This window comes from Jatropha curcas, chromosome 10 (genome assembly GCF_041381405.1).
Source record: "Jatropha curcas cultivar XTBG-Jc1 chromosome 10, XTBG_Jcur_1.0, whole genome shotgun sequence".
NCBI lineage: Eukaryota > Viridiplantae > Streptophyta > Magnoliopsida > Malpighiales > Euphorbiaceae > Jatropha > Jatropha curcas.
In genome coordinates, this window is record NC_143160.1 from 14,818,511 (window position 1) to 14,845,073 (window position 26,563).

At 35.4% G+C, this 26,563-nt stretch overlaps 1 protein-coding gene across 1 annotated transcript; it reads left to right on the top strand.

Annotated features, from left to right (window-relative positions):
- The first annotated feature begins 2,286 nt into the window (after positions 1-2,286).
- LOC105629215 (uncharacterized) lies at positions 2,287-6,253 on the top strand. The gene is made up of 2 exons (XM_012210759.4): positions 2,287-5,605; positions 5,696-6,253. The coding sequence occupies exons 1-2, from the start codon at positions 2,656-2,658 to the stop codon at positions 6,037-6,039; spliced, it is 3,294 nt and encodes a 1,097-aa protein (XP_012066149.1). The 5' UTR covers positions 2,287-2,655; the 3' UTR covers positions 6,040-6,253.
- The last annotated feature ends 20,310 nt before the right edge of the window (positions 6,254-26,563 follow it).

Here is a 26,563-nt window from a genome sequence, read left to right on the forward strand (position 1 = left end):
TAAAAGATCGAAAAGATCAAATTAGGGTGAAATAGTAAAAATTTATAAAATACAGCATATTCTGATAGATTAAGCCAAAAAAGAAATGCAAACAGGGGCAGTTAGGCAATAAAACATGGGGCGTTAGTCCGAATCTAACAAACTACGACTAAATTTAAATCTTCAAACTTGGACCGTTGTGAGAAGTCAAATATCTCCCCTCCCAATCTAATTTTTTAATAATATTTTAACAAAAAAATAAAAACAAACAAACTTGGGCGTTAGTCCGATTTTTTCTAGATTATTTAATTGAAGTTCATCAGCTAATTGATAGTTCTGCCTTCGTAAACTGAAGCAAACATCACTAGACTTATATTTTTCATTTAATTCAATCCTTTTCGAGTAATTAATCCTTTTTTGAAATTTTTTTATTTAAATAACTTTTTACTCCCTTATGTTTGTTGTAATCACAAATTCATCTCATTTTTTTAGTAAATATGTTTATTAATCCTTAAAATTTAACTATTTAGTCTTTTATATAAAAGTGTCATTTTACGAGTTAATCATTTAGTCATCGGTATTTATTATCGAATTATTATTTAGTCTTATTTTTAATGAAAGAAAATGATACTTTTTGAATAGAAGATTAAATAGTATAAAGAAATTAATTCAAAGACTAATTAACATATTTACCAAATAAGAGAGATAAATATTTTTATAGAGTGATTTTGCGACAAGTTACAAAGTTCAAGGTATTTTTATAATTTAAACTGATAAGTATATATAAACTTAAAGGATTTGAATGTAACATCTAAAATTTTGGATCATTGCTATTGACTGCGACTTTTTCTTGTGGAATTTGTGCTCTAAAAATTTTTGAATTGCATCATTATGAAAGTGTGAAAGGAATTTTGAAAGTTGAAAACGTTGAATTCAATTAAAATTTTTGTACATGTCAAATTTAAATTTTTTTAATTGGTTGACTAAGTTATTTTATATTCATACATATTAGTTATATTAATTAATTTAAAGTAATTTATAATTGATTTCAACTCAATAATAAATTGTTGCTTCTTTTCAAGAGATTCTCATTTCTATCTACTATTAAATCCACCAAATAAAATCTGATCCATTTATAAATTGAATCGGAATATAGATTTAGCAAAGCCAACTTGAATCCTAATTATTTTTTTTTATGTAAAAACAACTTTTTAAAGTAATTTTATATATATTAAAAATATATTCAGATTTGAATACCATCTATTTAATAGGGAGTGAAAATTTAATAATATTAATTTTTAATTTTTAGAACGATATGGATATTGCAAAATTAATTCCAACCATACCTCTTGTATGATGTCCCTATTCTTTTCCCACTAAAAAGAATTATTTATTGATTTATTCTTTTGAGTGGACATTGTCGAGGACAAGTTGGGCTGTGGGCGCATCAAGTGGAAGTCCGGTAAGAACAACTAGCGCGCCAAAAATGACTCAAATAATTAATTTGTTAATACTTTTCTGTTTTTCAAGATGGACCTAAAATTAACATTGTTCAATTTTAACAATTATTAGTTTTAAATTGTTTAATAATCATATTTATAACAAGTATTTGAGAATTTTTAATTAAGACGCACATAAAATAATAATCAAAATTTTAACTTAATTTTTTTAGAAGAAAATGAATTATCATTAAAGAATAATATCAAATATAATAACAGCTTTTATCTTTCTTGGAAGCTCGTATCAAACTTGAAGACAGAGCCAGCTAAAGAGTGAGCCTTGTAACTTAAAATTATAAATGAATATAACTCAATAATATACAAAATAATTTTATAATTTAAAATCTTAATCAGATACTCAAAAAATCATAATTTATTATTTCAGTACTTAATTTTCTGTTGTATATATTTTCTTTTTTAATTTTATATGACAAAGAATAATTTTAAAATGTTAATCAGGTGTGGTTCGGTTGGTCTTCTCACATATATGAGATGGTTGTCTGGTTGGTCTTCTCACTTATGTGAGAAGTAAGAGGCGTCGAATTCAAATCCTCTCGACCATACTATCCCTATTGTGTAGTCCGGAGAGTAATGGCCCATAAAAACATCTAATAAATTAAAAAATAATAATTTTAAAATATTCCATAATATTACAATATAAATTATATTTTTAGACAATAAAAATATACTAAACTTATTTTTATGGATTAATTTCGTCTTAAGTATAAATGATTTCAAAATATTCTAATTTTGAAGTCTACAACCGCCAACTCCGCCCTCTTATCTTCTCTTCTTTTCAAAAAAAAAAAAAAAAAAAAAAAAAAAAAAATCCGCCTTCTATTCCAGGACCAGGAACCAGGAAGGATTCTGTCAAATTTCCAATATTTTTTTTTCTTAGTGTTTTACAGTAAATAATTGCAGAAAGACGATTAGGTTCGTCACTATGCCTCGTTGTTCATAGATATCTCAATCCAACCCTGTTTTCCTCTTATTCTCCACCACTCAATCCTTAACATTACATTTTTTTTGGTTTATGTGTTTACACTTCCTTCAAAACTCAAAAAAGGGAGTCTCTAAACTGTTAAACAATAAAAAATTTAATTGCACATAAATATATATTGTGCAGGTCAGCATAGCAACTCTCCCCGTCTCTTGCATTCTGTATTTTCAACACAAAATGAAGCTTGTTTTGATACTTCTTTTGCTGTTACATATACCAATTCTTTTTGTTTCTCCATTAAACTCAGATGGGTTGGCTTTATTATCTCTAATGAAGCAGTGGACATCTGTGCCTCCTTTCATAACCAATAGTTGGAATTTTTCTGATTCCACTCCTTGTTCCTGGGTAGGAATTGAATGTAACAGTAAAACCCACAATGTAATTTCTTTAAGTCTTTCTGGGTATCTTATTTCTGGTCAATTGGGACCTGAAATTGCAAATTTGACCCATTTGCAAACCCTTGATTTGAGCAATAATAGTTTCTCTGGTGTGATTCCATCACAGGTAAGTAATTGCTCTCTGCTAGAAAGTTTAGATCTTTCCCAAAATTTCTTTACTAAAGAAATACCTTACAGCTTGCAAAACCTGCGGAATTTGAAGACGTTGGGTCTTTATAAAAATTCACTTAGTGGAGAAATTCCTGAATGGATTTTTCGAATTCCAGGTATAGAGACATTATACTTGGATTCAAACAGTTTTAGTGGCTCAATTCCGAGTAATGTTGGGAATTTGAGTGAGATTTCTGAATTATGGCTAAGTACAAATCAATTAGTAGGCAATATTCCTGATTCAATAGCGAATTGTAGCCAATTGAAAGAACTTCTTTTGGGTGAGAATAAATTGGTTGGGCTTTTGCCTCAGAGATTAAATATTCTTGATAATCTTGAATATTTACTTGTTAACGATAATGGTCTTGTGGGTGATGTTAATTTTGGTTTGGGCAATTGCAAGAATTTAAAAGGTCTAGATTTTTCATACAATGGCTTTAGTGGAGGTCTTCCACCTGATCTGGGCAACTGCAGTAGCTTAGAACAGTTGATCATTGCGGGTAACAAATTAACGGGCAATATCCCTTCTTCTTATGGCTTGTTGGGTAACCTTTCAATGCTTTACCTTTTTGAAAATAGTTTGTCTGGAAAAATTCCACCTGAACTTGGAAAGTGCAAGTCCTTGAAAGAATTGAAGTTATACAGAAACCAACTTGAGGGGGAAATTCCAAGTGAATTGGGAATGTTGAGTGAACTGACGAATCTTGAATTGTTTGAGAACCAATTTACTGGTGAGATTCCAATTAGTATCTGGAAAATTCAAAGCCTGGAACATGTTCTTTTGTATAAGAACAATCTTTCAGGTGAATTACCCTTGGAGTTGACACAACTCAAACATCTAAGTGGACTCTTGTTGTATAATAATCGATTCTTTGGAGTCGTACCTCAGAGTTTAGGAGTTAACAGTAGCTTAGAAGTAGTGGATTTAATGTATAACCATTTTACTGGCACAATTCCACCAAATCTTTGCTTTAGGAAGCATTTAAGAGTTTTGAATTTAGGTTATAACAACTTTCAGGGTAGCATGCCGGTTGATGTGGGAAGTTGCCCAACTCTCTGGAGACTGCGGCTTGACAATAATAACCTCTCAGGGGTTATTCCAGAATTTCCTGAAAATCTGAACCTTGCATTCATGAATATCAGTGGCAACAGCATAACTGGAAAAATTCCATCAAGCTTGGGGAACTGCACCAATCTCACTTCCATTGACTTGTCCATGAATAAGCTTACCAGTTTTTTACCTCCAGAGCTTGGTAACCTTGTAAATCTTACAGAAATAATTCTGGCACATAATGATTTACAAGGTTGTTTGCCTTCTCAGTTATCAACCTGGAAGAAATTAGACAAGTTTGATGTTGGTTTCAACTCATTGAACTGTTCAATTCCATCAAGTTTGGGGAATTGGACTACTTTATCCACTTTAATTTTTGAAGAAAATCGGTTTACTGGGGGCATTCCTCCATTTCTTAAAGAACTTACAAGTCTTAATCTTTTAAGATTGGGTGGAAACATGTTGGCAGGTGAGATTCCTTCTTGGATTGGAGAACTGAAGAATCTGCAATACGATTTGAATCTTAGAAATAATGGATTTATTGGTAGTATTCCTTTGGCGATGAGGGGTTTGACCAAGCTACAGAGTCTTGATATCTCTAGCAACAACCTAACAGGAAGTTTGGATGCTCTTAGTAGTATGCAGTCTTTAATGGAAGTTAATGTTTCTCATAATCTCTTCGCTGGTCCAATACCAGAAAGCCTGATGAAATTAGTGAGTGCCTCATTTTTGGGAAATCCTGGCCTTTGTGTCAATTGTGCTATATCAAGTGGATTGAATTGCTATGGAAATGGAAATTTCAGAGTCTGTGACAGTATTTCCAAAAATGGGAAAATCCTTAGTAAAACAGAAACTGTGACGATTGTCCTTGGATCATCATTATGTGTCCTGCTTGTGGGATTAGCGTTTATGTTTCTACTTTGCAGACGAAGAAAGCGGCAGGAACTGTGCAAATCTATGCAAGAGGATGATGATGATGACCCTCTACTGAACCAAATAATGCAGGCTACTGATAATCTAAATGAAAGCTATATTGTTGGAAAAGGAGCTCATGGAGCTGTTTTCAAAGCAGAATTAGGTCCATCCAATGTTTTTGCAGTGAAGAAGCTTGAATTTACAGAACGCAAAGATGGAAGTCGAAGCATGGTTAGAGAAATTCAAATCATTCAGAAAATCAGGCATCGAAACCTGATCAAAGTTGAAAACTTCTGGTTTAGAAAGGACTATGGATTAATCTTGTACAAGTACATGGAAAATGGGAGTCTTTATGACATTTTACATGCAACAAATCCGACACGAAAACTGGAATGGAGTGATCGATATAAAATAGCCATTGGAACTGCCCATGGATTAGCTTATCTTCACTATGATTGTGATCCACCCATATTACACAGAGACATCAAACCACAGAATATACTATTAGATTCTGACATGGAACCTCATATCTCCGATTTCAGTATTGCCAAGATTCTTGATCAGTCAACACCATCTACTTCAATTGCTGGTACAGTTGGATATATTGCACCAGGTGATTTATCTTTTCCTCTTTTACTATTATTATTTCATTTCTACATGTGTTTGGAACTTTCTGATATAAAGTCTACTTTGATCTTGACAGAGAATGCATTTATGACAGCAATGAGCAAGGAATCTGATGTATATGGTTATGGTATTGTTTTGCTTGAATTAATAACAAGAAAGAAGCCATTGGCTTCATCATTTGTGGAGGAAATGGACATTGTTGGATGGGTTAGATCGGTCTGGAGTGAGACTCAAGAAATGACTGTCATTATTGATTCAAGTCTAATCGAGGAAGCCGTCGATTCAAATATTACAGAACAAATTATTGGAGTGCTTTTACTTGCATTGAGATGTACTGAGAAGAAGCCGAGTAACCGACCGACAATGAGAGATGTTGTAAAGCAATTGTTGAATGTTAATAACCAGTATAGAAGCAGATGACACATGGTTTAGCTTTCAAAGCTTTGTAGATATGACAGTCAATAGTTCTGAGTCTACTTTTTTTTCCCCTATTTTCTGGCATAGGATAATTTAATGTAATGTTTCAAAGAGAGCCATGTAATTCTGCTATGCAGTTTTAAATGTGTAGAAACCATACAGGGTCTTTGGTGAAAAATTTAAGTTCCTCAATGTTAGTTTCTATTCAACACTAAAATAGTTTCTCATCCGAATCAATCTGTAAATAGGAAATTTAGGAAAACTCCTCAAATGCTCTATTTGCACAAATTCACTGGCAGTAAATTAAAAAAAAAATAAAAAAACGAATTGTTAAGGCACATGAATTCTGAAGAAATACTCTTCTGGCAGCCAGAAACGACAGACGTTTGGGATAACCGTGTTCATACGCGTTGTAATCAAATTTGGTGTTTATTGATTTCTTGATTGGATTGTCAATTATATTACATAATCTTCCTTCACTACTCATGTTTCTGAAATGGATAGCCGTGAATTTTGAACTAGCCATATTTATGCGCGTACCAATTTAAAATTTTACAATTCATATTTATGCTAAACCTATTTAAATATAAAGTATTTGAATCCAAATGCAAATTTATTTTTAAATAGATAAGACATCAATAAATTTTAAATTCTCTTTATTTAAAGTTTTTTTACCAATGATATGTAAAGTACTCATGACTAAACTCATTTAATACAGCAGATAACCATCAACGGAAGTATGCTTCACCAATGTAACTTTATATTAAATTGGGCTTTGCTAACATACAGATTAGTTATATCGATCCAGATTGCTCTATAATTGACATTTGCCCATAAAACTTTTTATGTTAAGTTACGAAACCTGTTCTCTATTTGTTATTTTTATATTCCTTAACTGTATCTTTTGTTTCCCCTTATTTCTCTTCTATTCCATGTTATACAAAAAATATATAATATCTTCCAAAATAAGAATTAAAATAATTCCTTTCTCAATCATCAGCAAGAGTAAGAATGTGATATTAAAATATAAAAAATATCATAGGATATCATATAAATACTATTTATATGGTTTGATTTAATATTATTATATTCTTGTATAAATAATATAAAAGAGTGTGAAATAACCTAAAAATTGATTTTTTTCAAAAAGTTTTTCATTTAAAAATTTAATTGTAAATTTTAACCAATAGAATTGAATGAAAAATAATATTTTATGCTAAGAATCAAACCCAAAATCAAATTCAGGTTGATAAACTCAATTGAAAAATCTGTAAATCAACTGAAAACTAAACTAACATTTAATTTGGACCAAATCCGGTAGAATCGAACCAGAATAACCCAGAATATCCCAGAAACTTCCTTTTCTTTCTTCTTCCTTGGTCTAGTGACAAAACCTGCCGATTCCTCTCTCTCTCTTCGTTCTCCAGCCACCTGAGACAGGTCCGATGGACCCCCTTGGCGCCACCGTCGTCTGCAGCTTCTCTCTCTCCGTTCTCATTGCCAGTGGGCGCAGCAAATTGGCGAGCTATGATTTCTCTCTGCTACCGGTGCAGCAGCGCCTCCATTCACTCCGGCAACACTAGGCGATTCCGGCGACTTGAGGCTTTGAAGTGAGTCTCGATCGACTCAACTCGTCAACGCGAACATTTTTCCTCCATTAATTCTGGTGTTGGGCTTAGTCTCGCGAATCCGCCATGAACGACGGCGTTGAAGGGACTGTCGGCGGGATTCGCAACTGAAGAGCTCGTTTATTCTTCAAATTGAGGCTGGATATGGACTCCTGGTGAAAATCCGATTAGCCAATGGCTTTATCAGTCGAAGTCGATTTACCTGCCATTGTGCACGGTGGACGCCGGCGGAATTCCGGCGACCGACCTTCGAGTTTCCGGCGAAACCCCGGGAGGCAGAAGCTTAAGATTCACGCACTGATCTGAATCCGATTTTTAATTTATTAAATTCAATGTGAATTTCAAGTTTGAAAATAATGGTCATTGTGTTAAATTAATTTTGATTAAAATAATTAAGGATTAAGAGTTAAATAAGAGTTTTTATAAATTTAAGCAAGTTATAATTGCTGCTATAAAAATGAATTGAGTACTTGGAAGAATATGGATCTATAGTATGAATTTTGAATAAAATAAGCAAAGCATATAAATTATAATGCTTGGCTACGAGGAATGTAATTACTGGGGCTTTAATTCATTGTGTATATATATATATAAAGAGACATAGGATTCTTAATTTAATTTGAGCTAATGATTAAGGAAATAACTTGAATATTCACTGTTATATGAACTATTTAGGAGACGGAAAATAATTTGAGTAAAATGAAATTTATTACTGGATGGATATCAGTTATTTTGAGATTAGGATTATATTATATGAGATGAGATGGTGATGAAATAGATTATTTAAAAGATATAATCTTTTGAGTAGAGATTTATTATTTGGTAAATGGTTAAGGAAATAAATCATATTGAGATAAAGTAAAAATATATAAGGATTTACTGAAATTAGATTAAAGGTCGTTTTAATTTATAAATTAACAGTTGATTATAAAATCTATTATTGGATGTTAGAATTATTGATTGCCCGATAGATAGGCAGTGTGACTAGTAATCGATAAATTAAGTTTTATAAGTTTTAGCTTAATTCTTATTTAAGAAAAACATTCGTTTAATGCAGTTTTTTCCTTTATATGGTGTTTTATCCACTACAAAAAGATGCGCTTTAGTGACCAACCTACATCAATCGCCATATTGTGATGATTTGCGACCAATTGCGATGAATATTGAGTAACACAGATTTAATATTCACTGGCGAATTTGCGACCAAACTACTACAAATTTAGCGACGGAATGGCGACCGCATGCAGATCGGTTGCTAATTCTAGCGCTAATAACTCCAGTCAGTTTGGTTTTTACTTTGTGACCTCATTGCAATGAATTAGCGACAGAATTTGCGACTGTTTCACAGTCTATCACAAAATTGCGCGCTATAGTTCAGTGCTAAATTTAGTTTCTGGTTTGCAAGGGATTAGCGACCGATATTTTTGCGACCAACTAGTCGCAATTTGTTTGATTACAAAACAACATCGCAGGATTAAAAATTGCAATCGAGTTTTAAATGATTTGCAATCGATCTGTTGGTCGCAAAAAATTAGGGCTTTATAACCCCTAGGTCGCCTTGGTCAAGAGTGCAGTGCCCCCTGTCTCCCTTTTCCTATTTGTTTCCAACGGCCTCCTCCTCTCCTTCCACCATTTTCGTTGGTCACATTTGCTGCTGCTGTCGCCAAACACTTTGCCACTGTCGCAGGAGAAGACGCATCGCGCTTGGTCAGGTAGGTGCTCTAACCCTTTTAATTTATATTTTTTTTCTTGCGTTTTTTTTTTATTTACAAAATGCAATTCTATGTTAAATCTGTTTGTGCTCTAACCCATTTGTGTTTTTTTAGAATTCATTGATAGTTATTGAAAATGTTTAGTAGGTTATAAATGTCTGTTCTTTGTGCATTTGATAGGTTAGAATATTTCATCTGTAAAAGTAATTGCATACCTATCATTTCTAAAGCTAGATTGAAGGTACTTATGAAACTTCGCTAAACTACAGTACAACTCCATTAGATGTATCCGCAGTCTTAATTTTGTTCAGCGTAATAGTTAATTGCACTGATTTATGATGGCACAATAAAAAATTGTTCTGAAATGCATAGTTTTATTAGTTTTGGAGTCTAAATACTTGCAATGTGAACTTTATAGGAGTTGCTGAAGGTATTTGTTGAAGGTGTTGAAAGACGCTAGACTGAATTTTCACTTAAGCATATCTATTTGTTTTTAGGGGTTTTTAAAAGTTGAATTAACTGAATGTTTGCCATTCTAGAATTTCATAAGAGTTTTTTTTTTTTTTAAAATTATAATATTTTCCATGATCTTGTTGCCAACTCGAATGCAATTTGTTTTCCTTGATAGATTAGTTTCTATTAATTTGATTCTATTTATTAATGCTAATATAGCTCTTTTTTTATTAAAATATAAATTATTTTATATAAAATAAAATTTTAAAAAAATTGTATAAAATTGTGTTGGACATGCAGGTCCATCATTTCTCTTTTATTTTTATATATAATATAAAAAATATGGCTTTTTGGTTACTCGAATGGAAAAGAGAATGTAAGTTTTGCCATTATATTCCCTTGTTCAATAGCATATAATTAGACTTAGAAATTGATTGAAGAATATGGACTTTTGGCTAAACTCTCTCATCCCAATTCCATATGGCCTTTTTTTAAATACCACATATACCCTTTTTCACTTATTCTATTTTTCTCTCCTCCAGCATCTACCTGCCAATGAAACTAACATTTGATGCATGTCTTATTTTTTGTACCTATTAAACTCTTTAAGTTTTATTGATTTTGCCAATAAAATATAATTCCTTTTAAAATTACATTTCAAAAAAGATTACTAGAAATAAAAGATATAATTTCCCTTCACAATACAAATATTAAAATAACGTCGTTAATATAAAAATATTTAATAAAACAATTCATTGAAATAGTCAAATTATTTAGGATATTTTGGTCCTTTTACTAATGCCCATTCCATTCCTTTCCATTTTCTGTTGAAAACGTGAATAAAAATTCTATTATCCATTCCATTCCATTCCACATTTCATTCCTTGCTATTATACTAAACATGGCTCTCCTTGAGCGAAATGCTAAAGCAAGAATAATAAGATGTTTCAATTCAACTGTCGCAGTCCAATACTAATTCAACTGACACTAGACTAAAATTATTTTATGTTGATTTGTGTTTTTATTTGAGTGGAAATCACATGAATGATGCGTTTGAGTTGGAGGCCTAATAATGGCCATTTTGATTTTGGAGAATGTTGGGATTAAATAAAAGTGTTTATATGAGTCTGTTTACTTGAAATTTGATTATGTTATGTTGAAATGCAGCCGAAATTTTTTTAAAAACTGAATATGAGGAACCGTATACTTACTGATATTATAGTAAGTTTACATATATATATAGTTAAACTTAGATAGAAATAACCTTAGTAAGTTTACATATATATAGTCACCCTTATTATAGAAATAATTAGTAAATTAGAATTGTAAATGGAACATTATTTTTGGTCTGTTATAAGGATGATTTAGGGCTAATGCAATTACATAATTTGCCCTTTATAAACAGAGTGTTCATTACGTAAAAAATGCGGACTAATCGAGATTTGATGTACTCGAGGTACGAGGTCAATGGGATATTAAGAAAAGAATTCTTATAAGGATTGGAATCGTTTATACAGTTTGCTATTAGTAATCTGAGTTGTATAAATAAAAGTGTTTATGTGAGTCTGTTTACTTGAAATTTGATTATGTTATGTTGAAATGCAGCCGAAATTTTTTTAAAAACTGAATATGAGGAACCGTATACTTACTGATATTATAGTAAGTTTACATATATATATAGTTAAACTTAGATAGAAATAACCTTAGTAAGTTTACATATATATAGTCACCCTTATTATAGAAATAATTAGTAAATTAGAATTGTAAATGGAACATTATTTTTGGTCTGTTATAAGGATGATTTAGGGCTAATGCAATTACATAATTTGCCCTTTATAAACAGAGTGTTCATTACGTAAAAAATGCGGACTAATCGAGATTTGATGTACTCGAGGTACGAGGTCAATGGGATATTAAGAAAAGAATTCTTATAAGGATTGGAATCGTTTATACAGTTTGCTATTAGTAATCTGAGTTGTATGAATGGTAATAAGTTGAGGTGTCCATGTAATCACAAAAAGTGTCAAAATAGAGCCTTCTTAGATATCGATACAATTAAACTTCATTTATGCAAAAATGAGTTCATGGAAAATTATTACGAATGGATACATCATGGTGAACCTATGGTTTCCAATGGCTCAGGCCGCTCTATTTTTGTAAGTTTAGAAAGTCGGCTTTTGCAATTTTAGTATGGTAATCAATGCAATGATATGGTAATCGATGCAGCTAGAGCAGAATTCCATTGGGACAATATGAAGGAATCGCCAAACTATGCAGCGGAACAATTGTTTTGGAGATATATATCAAGCTTTTACGGCTACAAAATCCTAATTTGACTGATACTACAGTTGATGCAAAACTGGACTCTGAATTTGCAGAATGGTTCAAATGTTTTGTAAGTAACTTTCTAGTTACACAACATATATGTGTACATTCTTAGATTTCACTCGTGTCATTATTATTTCTCATAGGCTCGAAGCTCGGAAAGCGATATTGATAACAGATTCATTACTGATCTAGCAAGGAGACCTTTACCGGTTCCTAATGCCTACTCTGGCTCCTTTGTAAATGATTACAAATTTCACACTGAGAGTTATGGGACAAGCAGAAAGACAATGAACAGTAGTGTTTGTGTAAAGGGTTCAAACTACAGTGACGAGTGAAATGATTTTTAATGGCAAATTGGTTGAGGTTTTAGAGTTATCTTATGGATATTAATCAAAGACGAAGATATACGAAGTATGAACCTCTTGTGTTGGCGATGCAAGCTGCCAGGTTTACTATGTTCTATATCCATCATTGAAATGAGATCGTTGTGATTAGATGGCAGTATGTAAAATCAATGTGACATCCTACCGAGTCGAGTCTTAGCATAGAGTTGAGTAGTCGAGTTGAGTCGAGTTGAACCAAACCCGGTTGGGGTAGAATGGGTTATTAAGTGGAGTTACTTGATTGAGAGAAAAGATTAAAGCATATGGGTGAGGATTGATTTGCATTAAAAGATTAAGCTTGGGTATTAAGTTGTAGCCTGTTTACAATTGAGGTACCATTTAGGAAGTTTTCCATAAAATCCTTTGATTTTTGATGGCCTACCCGTAATACTCATTTTCACTTTCCCATTTTCATCTTTATCTTCATCTTCTTCCTTTCCTCTTCCACCTTACTTTCAATTTTAATGGTAGTCAAGCCTTAACTTCAACTTCTCTTTTATCCAAGTAAGTAAATCTTCTTGAAGTTCATAATTGAATCATTTGGTGCTATTCTTTTAGAATTCATAAGAATTCTTATTTATAGGTGAAGGGAGTTCAAAGAGTGTAGAAAAAAGAAGCTAAAGAGGAGCTCAAGCTTTTGGAGTAAAGGTTTGATATCTCTTGTTATTTTTCATTTTCTTTGCATGAGAATTGTGTGGTGTGTTGCTATTGAGACAATATTGCTTCATGTTGAGTGGGAGGACTGGTAATGGTGAGAAAACAGGGGAAAACAGGGGAAGTATTGAATAAATGAAGTAAAGAGTGAGTTTATGTTGAAATAGGGCTTGCTGGAATTTTACCAGTAACTTCATCTTGATTTTGAACCCATTTAATGATGGAATTAGGAAGTGTCATAGAAGAGTTATTTGTTCCTCTATGTGTTAGCTTTACATGGGTTTTTGAATCATCCAAATTGGAGTTGTATATTGAGAGATATGACCAAAAGAGTACAGACAGTGCAGGTTCGAAGCGCGCGCGCGAATTGCATGACGAGTTCACGTTGCCTTCTCGCGCTCGCGAATTTGAGCTACGCGCTCGCGACTTTCACCTGAAACTCTCTGACTCTTATTTGGCACATTTCGTGCTCGCGACTTTCAAGTGCGCACTCGCGACTTGTGCTCGCAAACTCTCTGACTTTCATTTGGCACATCTCGCGCTCGCGACTGTGAAGTGCTCGCTCGCGTACTTGGCCCTTGGCCTGTAAGCGATCGCGACCTTCATCGCGCGCTCGCGAATTTAGCCTGAGAACTCACTGTCTCTCATTTGGCACTTCTCGCGCTCGTGACTTTCAAGTACGCGCTCGCGACTTGTGCCCGATAACTCACTGTTTCTCATTTTGCATTCTACGCGCTCGCGACTTTGAAGTACGCGCTCGCGACTTGTGTTTTCATGCACTTTTGGACTTCTTTTTCAATGCAATTGTATTCCTTTGCTTCACTTAGATGCCTCCAATCATTTTAACATCAAATACAACATTAGAACATGTATCAAAACAACATGCAAGCATGCAAATAATGTGAAATCAAATAAACATTATGAATTATGAAGTTATGAACTATGACTATGATGTTGTGTGATATTATTGACATACCAACATTATGCTCCATTGAGGTTAGGTAGAAACCATGTAGATAAGGCTATGTCGTGACATAGGATAGCAGATCTGCACCTCATACAGTTTGATACTCCGGCTACAGGCCGTTGAGTGGATATGATTACATGGGCCATAGCAGCCAAGCATACAGTATTCATCCAGTTTCATACAGTTTTTCTTATCACTTCGGTTTCACTATAACCTTATGGAGCCATACAGATATCCTGACATAACATTTCATGAATTATACAGTATTATAAACAGTACAAAGGATAATCAAGGTATCGTGAAAGTATCATGATGTGTGTGCTTAAATGTGTTTGCATGGTTCTTTCTATACATGTATGTGCTTAATTGTTTCTTTATCTGTTGAGATATCCACTGAGCTTTCTTTGCTCAGCGAGTTACCTGTTTAACTCGCAGGTTTTGAGATTGGACAGTAGAGAGTCGGCTTACAACTGCTGCTGTTCATCTGTAGAAGACTCAGTCTTCAGGGTAGCTACTCATTTTAATATGTATTTTTGTCTACCCTTTTTATGGCATGTACAGGGCACACAGTTGGGCCCATTTCATTTTGACATTAGTATCATGTTTTGTAAATATCAATTACATTATTTTTGTAAACAGTATCAGCATGTTATTATATTCAATATACATTATGACTTCAGCATGTCAGACCATACAGTCAACCAGTTTGTAGCGTCTCAACTCGGTTTATTCGGGTTTACGGGTGGACCGGGAAGGGGTGTTACAAATTTTGGTATCAGAGCCCTAGGTTTAGTTTCCCCGGGCTTGCATGCATAAGTCAGTATAGTGTACATGCCATGTCTACCCTGATGAACTAAGCAGTTGTTGTTCTTTTAGGAGGATGTCACAGGAAGGTGAGAGCGAGTCACACGCCTCCAGGCCAGTGGAGGGTGAGGCTCCAATAGCACCAGGTCAAGAGGTGTTGTTAAAGCAACTTGCGGATACTTTTAGACAGATTGCAGGAATGATACCTCAAGCACCAATAGTAGTAGAAAGAGAAAGAAAGCCCCCACTAGAGAAGCTTCGGAAATATGGGGCGAAAGAATTCAGTGCTAACAAGGATGATAGTCCAGAAAGAGCTGAGTATTGGTTAGATGGGACTTCGAGAGTTCTGGAACAATTACAATGTACACCAGAGGACAAGTTGGTTTGTGCCACATCATTGCTCATAGATGAGGCATATACCTGGTGGACTACTGTTCAGCAGCGGGGATCAGCAGATCAGCGTACATGGTAATTCTTCTTGGATGAATTCAAGAAAAAGTTCATCACAGAGGCTTACCTAGATGCGAGAAGGAAAGAATTCTTATACTTGAGGCAGAACAGAATGTCAATTGCCGAATATGAGCGAGAATTTACCAGGCTCAGCAGGTATGGTAAGGGGATAGTGACTACAGAGGCCGAAAGGTGTAAAAAGTTTCAGGAAGGCCTGAACGATGAGATTCAGATGGGAGTGGTAGCTTCCAGATTCAGAGAGTTCTCAGCTTTGGTAGAGGCAGCTCAGGAGATAGAGCGCATTCAGGCCAGTCAGCGTACCAGACGCCAGCAGTCTCAGCAGAGGAGAGACCAGACTAAGAGTGCACCCAGTGCATATCAGTCAGAAAGCAAGAGATTCAGAGGTGCTAGTAGTTCAGCTAGTGCTAGACCTTCCTTTAGCCAAGGCACAGCTAGGGGTGCTAACGCGCCAGCGGTATCAGTTGTGGCTAGTTCTGCCGGTGGTAGTTGAGGTTCAGGCAGAGGAACTGGTAGAGGCACCAGTAGAGGTACAGAGTCAACCGGTTATACTTTTCCACCTTGTGAGCATTGTGGCAGACGGCATGGTGGAGATTGTTGGTTGGTGACTGGTAAATGTTGGATATGCGGAGCATCAGACCATCAGAAGAAGGATTGTCCGAAGAGGGCAAAAGTTCCTATACAGTTCATAGCAGGTAGAGGTAGAGGTAGAGGTGAGAGCTTCGGAGGGCAGAGACAGCAGTCAGAGACTGTGGACAGACCCGATACTAGAGGTCCAGCCAGGGTCTATGCTATGCGAACCAGGGAAGATGAGGAAGCTCCAGATGTAATAGTTGGTGAGTTTTCTTTAGGTGATCATACAGTTTATGCTTTAATTGATCCTGGCTCATCTCATTCATACATTAGTGTACCTAAACCTTGGGTTAAAGGGTTAGAAGTTGCACATGTGAGTCAGGGTATGGTAGTTACTAATCCATTAGGAGATGTAGTACAAACTCATACAGTGGTCGAAGGATGTCCAATTGTTATTCATGGAAAAGAGTTTCCAGGAGATCTGATGGAGTTGCCATTTAGAGAATTCGATGTTATTTTGGGTATGGATTGGCTATCCAGACATCAGGCTATAGTTGATTGTGCAAAGAAAAGGGTGACATTATATACAACAGCAGGGGAAGAGATTACAGTAGTCGGGAAGCGGCGAGAGTTTCTGGGTAATGTGATATCAGCCATGGCAGCAAAGAGATTAATTCAGAAGGGTTGTGAAGCATACTTGGTATGTGCATTACAAGCAGAGAAAGAACAGTCAGAGGTGCAAGATATACCAACAGTGTGTGATTATCCAGATGTATTTCCAGAAGAGTTACCAGGGTTACCACCAAGGAGGGAAGTGGAATTTACCATAGATGTCTATCCTGGAGCAGCACCAGTATCAATTGCACCTTACAGAATGGCACCAACAGAGCTAAAAGAGTTAAAGATTCAGCTACAGGAGTTATTGGATAAAGGCTTTATCAGACCCAGTGTATCACCTTGGGGAGCACCGGTGTTATTTGTAAAGAAGAAAGATGGATCATTTAGATTGTGCATTGACTACAGACAGCTGAACAAACTGACAATCAAGAATAAGTATCCATTGCCTCGAATCGATGATTTGTTTGATCAGTTAAAAGGTGCAGGTATGTTTTCTAAGATCGACCTTAGGTCGGGATACCATCAATTGCGGATAAAGGAAGAAGATATCGCTAAGACTGCATTCAGGACCCGATATGGTCACTATGAATTTTTAGTCATGCCATTCGGTCTCACAAATGCACCAGCGATTTTCATGGATCTCATGAACCGCATGTTTCATTCATATCTGGATCAGTTTGTGGTGGTGTTTATAGATGACATTTTGGTCTACTCCAAAGATAAGGTTGAACATGATAAACATTTGCGGATTGTACTTCAGACACTGAGGGATAAACAGCTTTATGCCAAGCTCAGTAAGTGTGAGTTTTGGCTGGAAGAAGTTTCTTTCTTAGGACATGTGGTGTCATCGGAGGGTATCAGAGTGGATCCTAAGAAGATTGAAGCTATTGTTGATTGGAGACCACCCAGAAATGTCACAGAAGTTCGAAGTTTTCTGGGTTTAGCCAGTTATTACAGAAGGTTCGTAAAGGGATTCTCCATCATTGCATCACCTTTAACAAGATTGTTGAAAAAAGAGGTTGTATTCCAATGGGATGATAGGTGTCAGCAGAGTTTTGACACTTTGAAGAAAAAGTTGACTGAAGCACCAGTGTTGACTCAGCCAGTGTTAGGTAAAGACTTTGAGATTTACAGTGATGCCTCTCATATTGGGTTAGGATGTGTACTCATGCAAGACAGAAAAGTGGTAGCTTATGTCTCCAGACAGTTGAAGCCACATGAATTGAATTATCCAACCCATGATTTAGAACTGGCAGCCATTGTTCTAGCATTCAAAGTATGGCGGCATTATCTGTATGGTGAAAAGTGTTACATTTACACAGATCATCAGAGTTTAAAGTATTTACCGACACAGAAAGATTTGAATTCAAGACAACGGAAGTGGATGCAGATTCTGGCTAATTATGATTATGTCATTAATTACCATCCGGGCAAAGCTAACGTGGTAGCTGATGCCCTTAGCCGGAAATCATTGTTTGCTTTGAGAGCAATGAGAATTAGTATGGAGTTGCAACAGCAGGGAGTTATTCTAGCACAAATGCAAGTACAGCCATCTTGGGTTCAGGAAGTTGCAGAGGCACAGAAGAAAGATGCACAAACAGCACTATGGGTGAAACAAGTACAGGAAGATCATGGTGGGAAATTCAGATTGGATAACAGTGGAGTCTTATTCTATGAAGATAGAGTTGTTGTACTGCAGATAGGGGAGCTTAGACAAAAGATTCTGCATGAAGCTCATAATAGTCCATATACAATGCATCCAGGTAGTACCAAGATGTATCAAGATTTGAAGAAAGGCTATTGGTGGCCGGGCATGAAGAAAGATATCGGAAATGTTGTAACAAGATGTTTAACATATCAACAAGTAAAAGCAGAACATCAACTGCCATCTGGGTTGCTTCATCCAATAACAGTGCCAACATGGAAGTGGGATCAGATCACGATGGATTTTGTTACTGGATTACCTCAGACGCAGCGGAAGCATGATGCAGTATGGGTGATCGTGGACAGATTAACTAAGTCCGCACACTTTCTACCAGTCAGGATGGACTATTCTCTGGACAAGTTAGCAGACATTTATGTTAGCGAAATAGTTCGACTACATGGAGTTCCATCATCCATTATCTCTGATCGTGATCCAATGTTTACATCGAAGTTTTGGGGTAAACTGCAGGAAGCATTAGGGACGAGATTGCATTTTAGCACTGCATTTCATCCTCAAACAGATGGCCAATCAGAGAGAGTCATTCAAATTCTAGAAGACATGATGAGATCATGTGTTATAGAATTTGAAGGCAGTTGGGACAGATATATACCTCTCATGGAGTTTGCTTACAACAACAGCTACCAATCGAGCATTAAGATGGCACCATATGAAGCATTGTATGGTAGACAATGCAGGACACCTGTGTGTTGGACAGAACTGAGTGAGAAGAAGATTTTGGGTCCAGAGTTGGTTAGAGAAACGGAAGAGAAAGTGGAAATCATCAGAAAACGGCTGAAAGAAGCAAGTGATCGACAGAAGTCTTATGCTGATTTAAAGAGAAAGGATATTGAGTACTCGGTGGGTGATAAGGTATTTCTGAAAGTTTCACCATGGAAAAAGATCCTAAGGTTTGGACGAAAGGGTAAGCTTAGCCCTAGGTTCATTGGTCCATACGAGATTGTTGAACATGTAGGACCATTAGCCTATCGCCTAGAGTTACCTTCAACCTTAGATCGAATTCATAATGTCTTTCACGTATCCATGTTAAGGAGATACAGATCAGATCCATCGCAAGTGTTATCAGCAGAAGAGATTGAAATTCAGCCGGATCTCACCTATGAAGAAGAACCAGTTCAGATCTTAGCCAGAGAAACTAAATAATTGCGGAACAAGAAGATAGCATTGGTGAAAGTCCTTTGGAGGAATCATAAGACAGAAGAAGCAACTTGGGAATCTGAAGACACCATGCGACAACAGTATCCGCAGTTGTTCACAACAGGTAAACTTCGGGACGAAGTTTTTATTTAGAAGGGGAGAATTGTGACATCCTACCGAGTCGAGTCTTAGCATAGAGTTGAGTAGTCGAGTTGAGTCGAGTTGAACCAAACCCGGTTGGGGTAGAATGGGTTATTAAGTGGAGTTACTTGATTGAGAGAAAAGATTAAAGCATATGGGTGAGGATTGATTTGCATTAAAAGATTAAGCTTGGGTATTAAGTTGTAGCCTGTTTACAATTGAGGTACCATTTAGGAAGTTTTCCATAAAATCCTTTGATTTTTGATGGCCTACCCGTAATACTCATTTTCACTTTCCCATTTTCATCTTTATCTTCATCTTCTTCCTTTCCTCTTCCACCTTACTTTCAATTTTAATGGTAGTCAAGCCTTAACTTCAACTTCTCTTTTATCCAAGTAAGTAAACCTTCTTGAAGTTCATAATTGAATCATTTGGTGCTATTCTTTTAGAATTCATAAGAATTCTTATTTATAGGTGAAGGGAGTTCAAAGAGTGTAGAAAAAAGAAGCTAAAGAGGAGCTCAAGCTTTTGGAGTAAAGGTTTGATATCTCTTGTTATTTTTCATTTTCTTTGCATGAGAATTGTGTGGTGTGTTGCTATTGAGACAATATTGCTTCATGTTGAGTGGGAGGACTGGTAATGGTGAGAAAACAGGGGAAAACAGGGGAAGTATTGAATAAATGAAGTAAAGAGTGAGTTTATGTTGAAACAGGGCTTGCTGGAATTTTACCAGTAACTTCATCTTGATTTTGACCCCATTTAATGATGGAATTAGGAAGTGTCATAGAAGAGTTATTTGTTCCTCTATGTGTTAGCTTTACATGGGTTTTTGAATCATCCAAATTGGAGTTGTATATTGAGAGATATGACCAAAAGAGTACAGACAGTGCAGGCTGGAAGCGAGCGCGCGAATTGCATGACGAGTTCGCGTTGCCTTCTCGCACTCGCGAATTTGAGCTATGCGCTCGCGACTTTCACCTGAAACTCTCTGACTCTTATTTGGCACATCTCGCGCTCGCGACTTTCAAGTGCGCGCTCGCAACTTGTGCTCGCAAACTCTCTGACTTTCATTTGGCACATCTCGCGCTCACGACTGTGAAGTGCGCGCTCGCGTACTTGGCCCTTGGCCTGTAAGCGATCGCGACCTTCATCGCGCGCTCGCGAATTTAGCCTGAGAACTCACTGTCTCTCATTTGGCACTTCTCGCGCTCACGACTTTCAAGTACGCGCTCGCGACTTGTGCCCGATAACTCACTGTTTCTCATTTTGCATTCTACGCGCTCGCCACTTTGAAGTACGCGCTCGCGACTTGTGTTTTCATGCACTTTTGGACTTCTTTTTCAATGCAATTGTATTCCTTTGCTTCACTTATATGCCTCCAATCATTTTAACATCAAATACAACATTAGAATATGTATCAAAACAACATGCAAGCATGCAAATGATGTGAAATCAAATAAACATTATGAATTATGAAGTTATGAACTATGACTATGATGTTGTGTGATATTATTGACATACCAACATTATGCTCCATTGAGGTTAGGTAGAAACCATGTAGATAAGGCTATGTCGCGACATAGGATAGCAGATCTGCACCTCATACAGTTTGATACTCCGGCTACAGGCCGTTGAGTGGATATGATTACATGGGCCATAGCAGCCAAGCATACAGTTTTCATCCAGTTTCATACAGTTTTTCTTATCACTTCGGTTTCACTATAACCTTATAGAGCCATACAGATATCCTGACATAACATTTCATGAATTATACAGTATTATAAACAGTACAAAGGATAATCAAGGTATCGTGAAAGTATCATGATGTGTGTGCTTATATGTGTTTGCATGGTTCTTTCTATACATGTATGTGCTTAATTGTTTCTTTATCTGTTGAGATATCCACTGAGCTTTCTTTGCTCAGCGAGTTACCTGTTTAACTCGCAGGTTTTGAGATTGGACCGTAGAGAGTCGGCTTACAACTGCTGCAGTTCATCTGTAGAAGACTCAGTCTTCAGGGTAGCTACTCATTTTAATATGTATTTTTGTCTACCCTTTTTATGGCATGTACAGGGCACACAGTTGGGCCCATTTCATTTTGACATTAGTATCATGTTTTGTAAATATAAATTACATTATTTTTGTAAACAGTATCAGCATGTTATTATATTCAATATACATTATGACTTCAGCATGTCAGACCATACAGTCAACCAGTTTGTAGCGTCTCGACTCGGTTTATTCGGGTTTACGGGTGGACCGGGAAGGGGTGTTACAATCAAGCCTAGAGCAGTTGTTCATGTAGTTGCAACCAAACAATCTTCCTTACTCACAATATCTGAGCCATTTCAAGAAATTGTGGTTGATACGCAACCAATGCAAGTTGTTGAAGATTTAACGAATAGACTGGATGATGAAAGCGAAGCTTATGTTGAAATAGAAGCATCAGATGATGAAGAGGAAGAAGACCAAATCATCATGGGTACCTCGGAAGATGAAGATCAAGAAGAGGACGAAGAAGAAGAAGAGGAAGCAGATGATGATGAAGACAGAAATACTTAATGCATTATATGCATTATGGATAATAAATTAATGGATGTATATATAATATTATTAATGAAGAATTTTAATGTTATTCACTTTCTTTATAATTCATATAATTGTATATATACATATGTTGGTTCCGTTATCTGTAGTTTAGCGACTGATTTCTTATATTTTGCGACCAATTTGTTGGTCGCAGTATAGTGATCTAGATTGTCTGAGTTTGCCTGCTGCTCTTACTAATCAAAATCCAGCTAAAGCTTGCTTTATCATCATTGTGTCACGGGGCCAATGGGATGAGATAATAAAATGACGTAACCCAAGCGTAGTTAAAATATAAAAGAAAAATAAGATAAATGGTGATGATAGCAATGTGAATAAGTAAGTAGACAAATGAGAAGATAATTTTGGTATAGAAGTTAAGTTGCAACTAGATTTGGAGTATAGGACTGTTTAATGTATAAGTGAGAAAGATAACATTAAGAATGAACTTGGATAGTTTAAGGGTATAATGAATAATATATGACGAGTTGTAATATATATGAGGAGTAAGTGGTAGATAAAAATTAGAGGAATTCATGAATACCTTACTAGACTTAGACAAGGAAAAGATTGGTTGAAAATTCTGAAGTCAAATATGAAGTTAAAGATAGGTGAGACAGGTGAGTTGAATCTGAATTTGATATAAGTTAGTGATAGATAGATGCTAATTTTAAGTTAATAGTTCCACATATGGTACCTAAGACTTAGTTAAATAAGACTAATTAAAATGTTAGCACTATGGTTTGAAATTGTAATTCAGGAGGATATGGACAAAAGAGTAAAGAAGTTAATAGGATATGTAAATCAGACTCTAAGGAGTTAATGAGATCGATTTGATGTGATATTTGGATGGTGAAGTAGCATCACTTTGGGACTTAAGGAATGTTATTAGTATTGATGAGTACCAGGTAAAAGGTGAATATTTAGGGCAAGCAATAAAGGTTAGGTCAAAATGTTGGTAATTAGATAAATCATGAATAATGATGATTAGTGGTACGAAAGAAACCAAGTGGACGAAATAATTAATAAGAGAGTATGTAGGATAAATAATAATGTTAGGTTGAAATGCTGATAGTAAATAACTCATGATTTACAATGATAAGTAGTATGAAGGGGAAAGAGTGGATGAAATAATTGATGGGAGTATTCTAATATCTTTAAGGTATGTTAATGAGTAACTCAAGTAGAGTAAAAGGTTACCAAAAGGGAGTCAAGATCATGAATCGAAATAAGAACTGTTAAAAGATATTATTATGAAAGTTAAGTTTTAGAGATAAGTATTAAGAAAACTTAAGGAACAAGTATTAGAAAGAAAGAAATTGATGGTTGAGTGGAAAACATTAAGATCTTTGTAGAAGCAAGATAGCAATGGAGTACACTGAGGTCCTTAGTCTAGTAGCCATTAAATAATTGAACTTGTATAGGTAAGGACTAAGAGAATGAACTCGAATTGCCCTGTGATACTATAGACAACAAAAGTTACAAGACGATTTTTCTTAAAGTTTTGGATTAAAGTGATAGTTTCTGAACTTTTGATTAAGAAAAGTTTTAGTAATAATATATGTAAATTAAACGAGTTAATTCTTATTATTATAAGTAAATTAAATTTCAATTGTTTTGTGTTTGTAAACTATGTGTTAGGTTTTCATGAAGGAATGCCTAGTGAAAATTTAAATTTTCAAATGAAATTATATAATCTTGAGAAACATATATGATATATATAATGTATTTTCTTGATAAACTCAGTTTTATTGTAAGATTTAATTCAAAGAAAGATTTTCTAAAGATTTCAGTAGCTGTCTGAAGATAGTAATTGGAGATTTACGTAATAAGCTTAAGTTTCTCGTAAGCTATCCTCTTCTCCCCATGCACTGAGTTTCTGGCCATTGCACGACGAGCACGAGGTGGCGAACGACTCACCTTGTGCCAATTACTAAGTTTCCAGCCTCCTCTCACACGAATGGAGCTCTAGCGGCGCGATCAGACCTGTTTTTGCAAACCGCACCTTACTCTTCGATTTTCCAGCGAAATCTCATCGTTCAATGGATATCAGGCGTCGGGAAGGGACCCAATCGACCCCTAGTCACCTCCAGAACATTTCCCCTCCGATAAATCGAACATCTGATGAAAAATGGTGAAACCACCATTAATAGCGACACCAAGCTGTTTGTCAGGGCCATTCCAGCCAGATGGAGGATCGACCTCACACAACTGACACCAAAAACGGATTCCTCGATGAAAATTGAGTGGGGTGGTGTGAAGAATGGTCAATTCTGGGCGGTTTTAACTTTTCCGGCCACCGTGCGCGGCGGCAGAGGCGGCGGTCCGGCGACACTCCGGTGAGGCACCAAGATACAGAATCTTCCTCTCCTCGCGTGGATCCTGGAATTATTGCCCAAATTTCGATCGGTACGTCCTAAGACCTATTTTCCGATTTGTGTTATAAACTCCGAATTTAAAACTATTAATTGATTAAATTGAATTTGCATAAATAACTAATCAATTATAATCCTTGCTAGGAATTAGTTAACTGGTATAATGTAGTTACAAATTAAATTTTAACATTGTTATATAAACTACATGAATTAATATTATAATTAGGTGATTTAAGGAGGAGATAAATTAGAATTAACTAATTAGTTAATTAGATGATCATTAGTCTAAAACTAGTTGGTCGTGCATAAGAAAAGTAAGATGAGTTTTAGTCGGTTAACGGTTAGATGCGAAATTTTGATAAATTAAGGTTCAAGAGGCCTAATCACTTTTGATATTGATATAATAATCGAATTTAAATAGGTAGTGGATATAATTAGTTATTGCTAAAGTAAGTTTTAACAGCTTAACAAATTAGTTACCATAAAGCTATTAATTTAGTTAACTTATGATTTATTATATAATATTATATGGATATTATTGGAATTGGTTTGTAAATTTATGGTTGAAGTTTAAGGAGGATGGGTACTTACATTGATTGATTACCCGACGGATGGGCTGTGTAAATTGAGTAACAAATGAAATGAATGATTATGATTATGGCGGATGGGATGAGTGGATGTGAATTGCCCGATGGATGGGCTTTGAAAATTTGTTATTGAATTATGGTTTGATCAAATTTTAGGGGAGATTCCGCCGAAATTTCGATAGAACCTAGGTTAGTCTTAATCAATAATTAAATTAATTGGTTTATTAGATTAATTCTTTAACTTAATACAAAATAAATAAAGTTTTCTAATTATATTATTATTATTATTATTATTTATTTAGTTAGTTATTTAATTATTTTCGATGGATCAATTATTATAATATGTTGTTGATTACTATTTCTCTATTTAATTATAATTAACTATGAATGTCTACTTGTGTATTTGCATCATGTTAATTAATTATTTGCTATGCTTGCATTTAATTGCAATACTTGATTAATTGTGTTGTGATAATGCTATGCCTAGTATGTGTGGAGTTGGGATGAAGTGGGTCACCATGGGTTTGTGAGGGCGGTCTACGAGACCGTTGACCGTATGGGAGATCGGCGCCCCGTGTGCACCTGATGATATGATATGGATAATATCGATAAATCACAGGGTGGCCTCCTGTTGGTATGGAAAAGAAAAGAGAGAATGAAAAAACAATGAGAGGGCTGGTCAAGTGAGGATTAGATCGGTCGGCCATGTATGGGGATCGGTTCCTTGGTGCACACGTTATGAGAGGGTGGGCCATGTGTGAGGATGGCTCATTGGGGGTTTTGGTGGCGCCACAGACCAATTTCCACGTGATGTGATTATGTGAAGTTGTTAATAAGTGTGAGTGATGTTGTTATGCCATTTGTGTGACGGTCTACGTGAGCATATACAAGTCGGACGACTAGATTGATATATTTACACATTTGTGTGAATGCGTGCGTTGTGCAATAATTATTACTCCTTAGAAAACTCACATGTCTTGTTTAATTTTTCAGGAAGTAAGTTTCTCTTTAATTCGGTTTAAGCTATTTTTCTTCGCCGCAGGGCTAAAAACAAATTTTTCTAGTTCAATTATTATTTTGCTATGTAACTATATGTATAAGAATCTATGTATATCTAACCGTTAGTGACTCCGCAGTTGTAGAATTTACATACATTTAGTCATGTATTAATATAGATGAAATAATTCTGCGAGCCCATATTAGAAATGTGATGTATTATAAATTGGGCTCGAACTGTGGAATATTAAAGATGATAAATTTGGGCCGAGGTATAATAAAATCTTGAGGTTTATTTTCCTTAGTAATATGGGTTGAATGTTTGAAATTTATATTGAGATAGTAGATTTTAGTGTTTCAGGCTTACTACGGACCTCGGGGGCCTTAAGCTTAC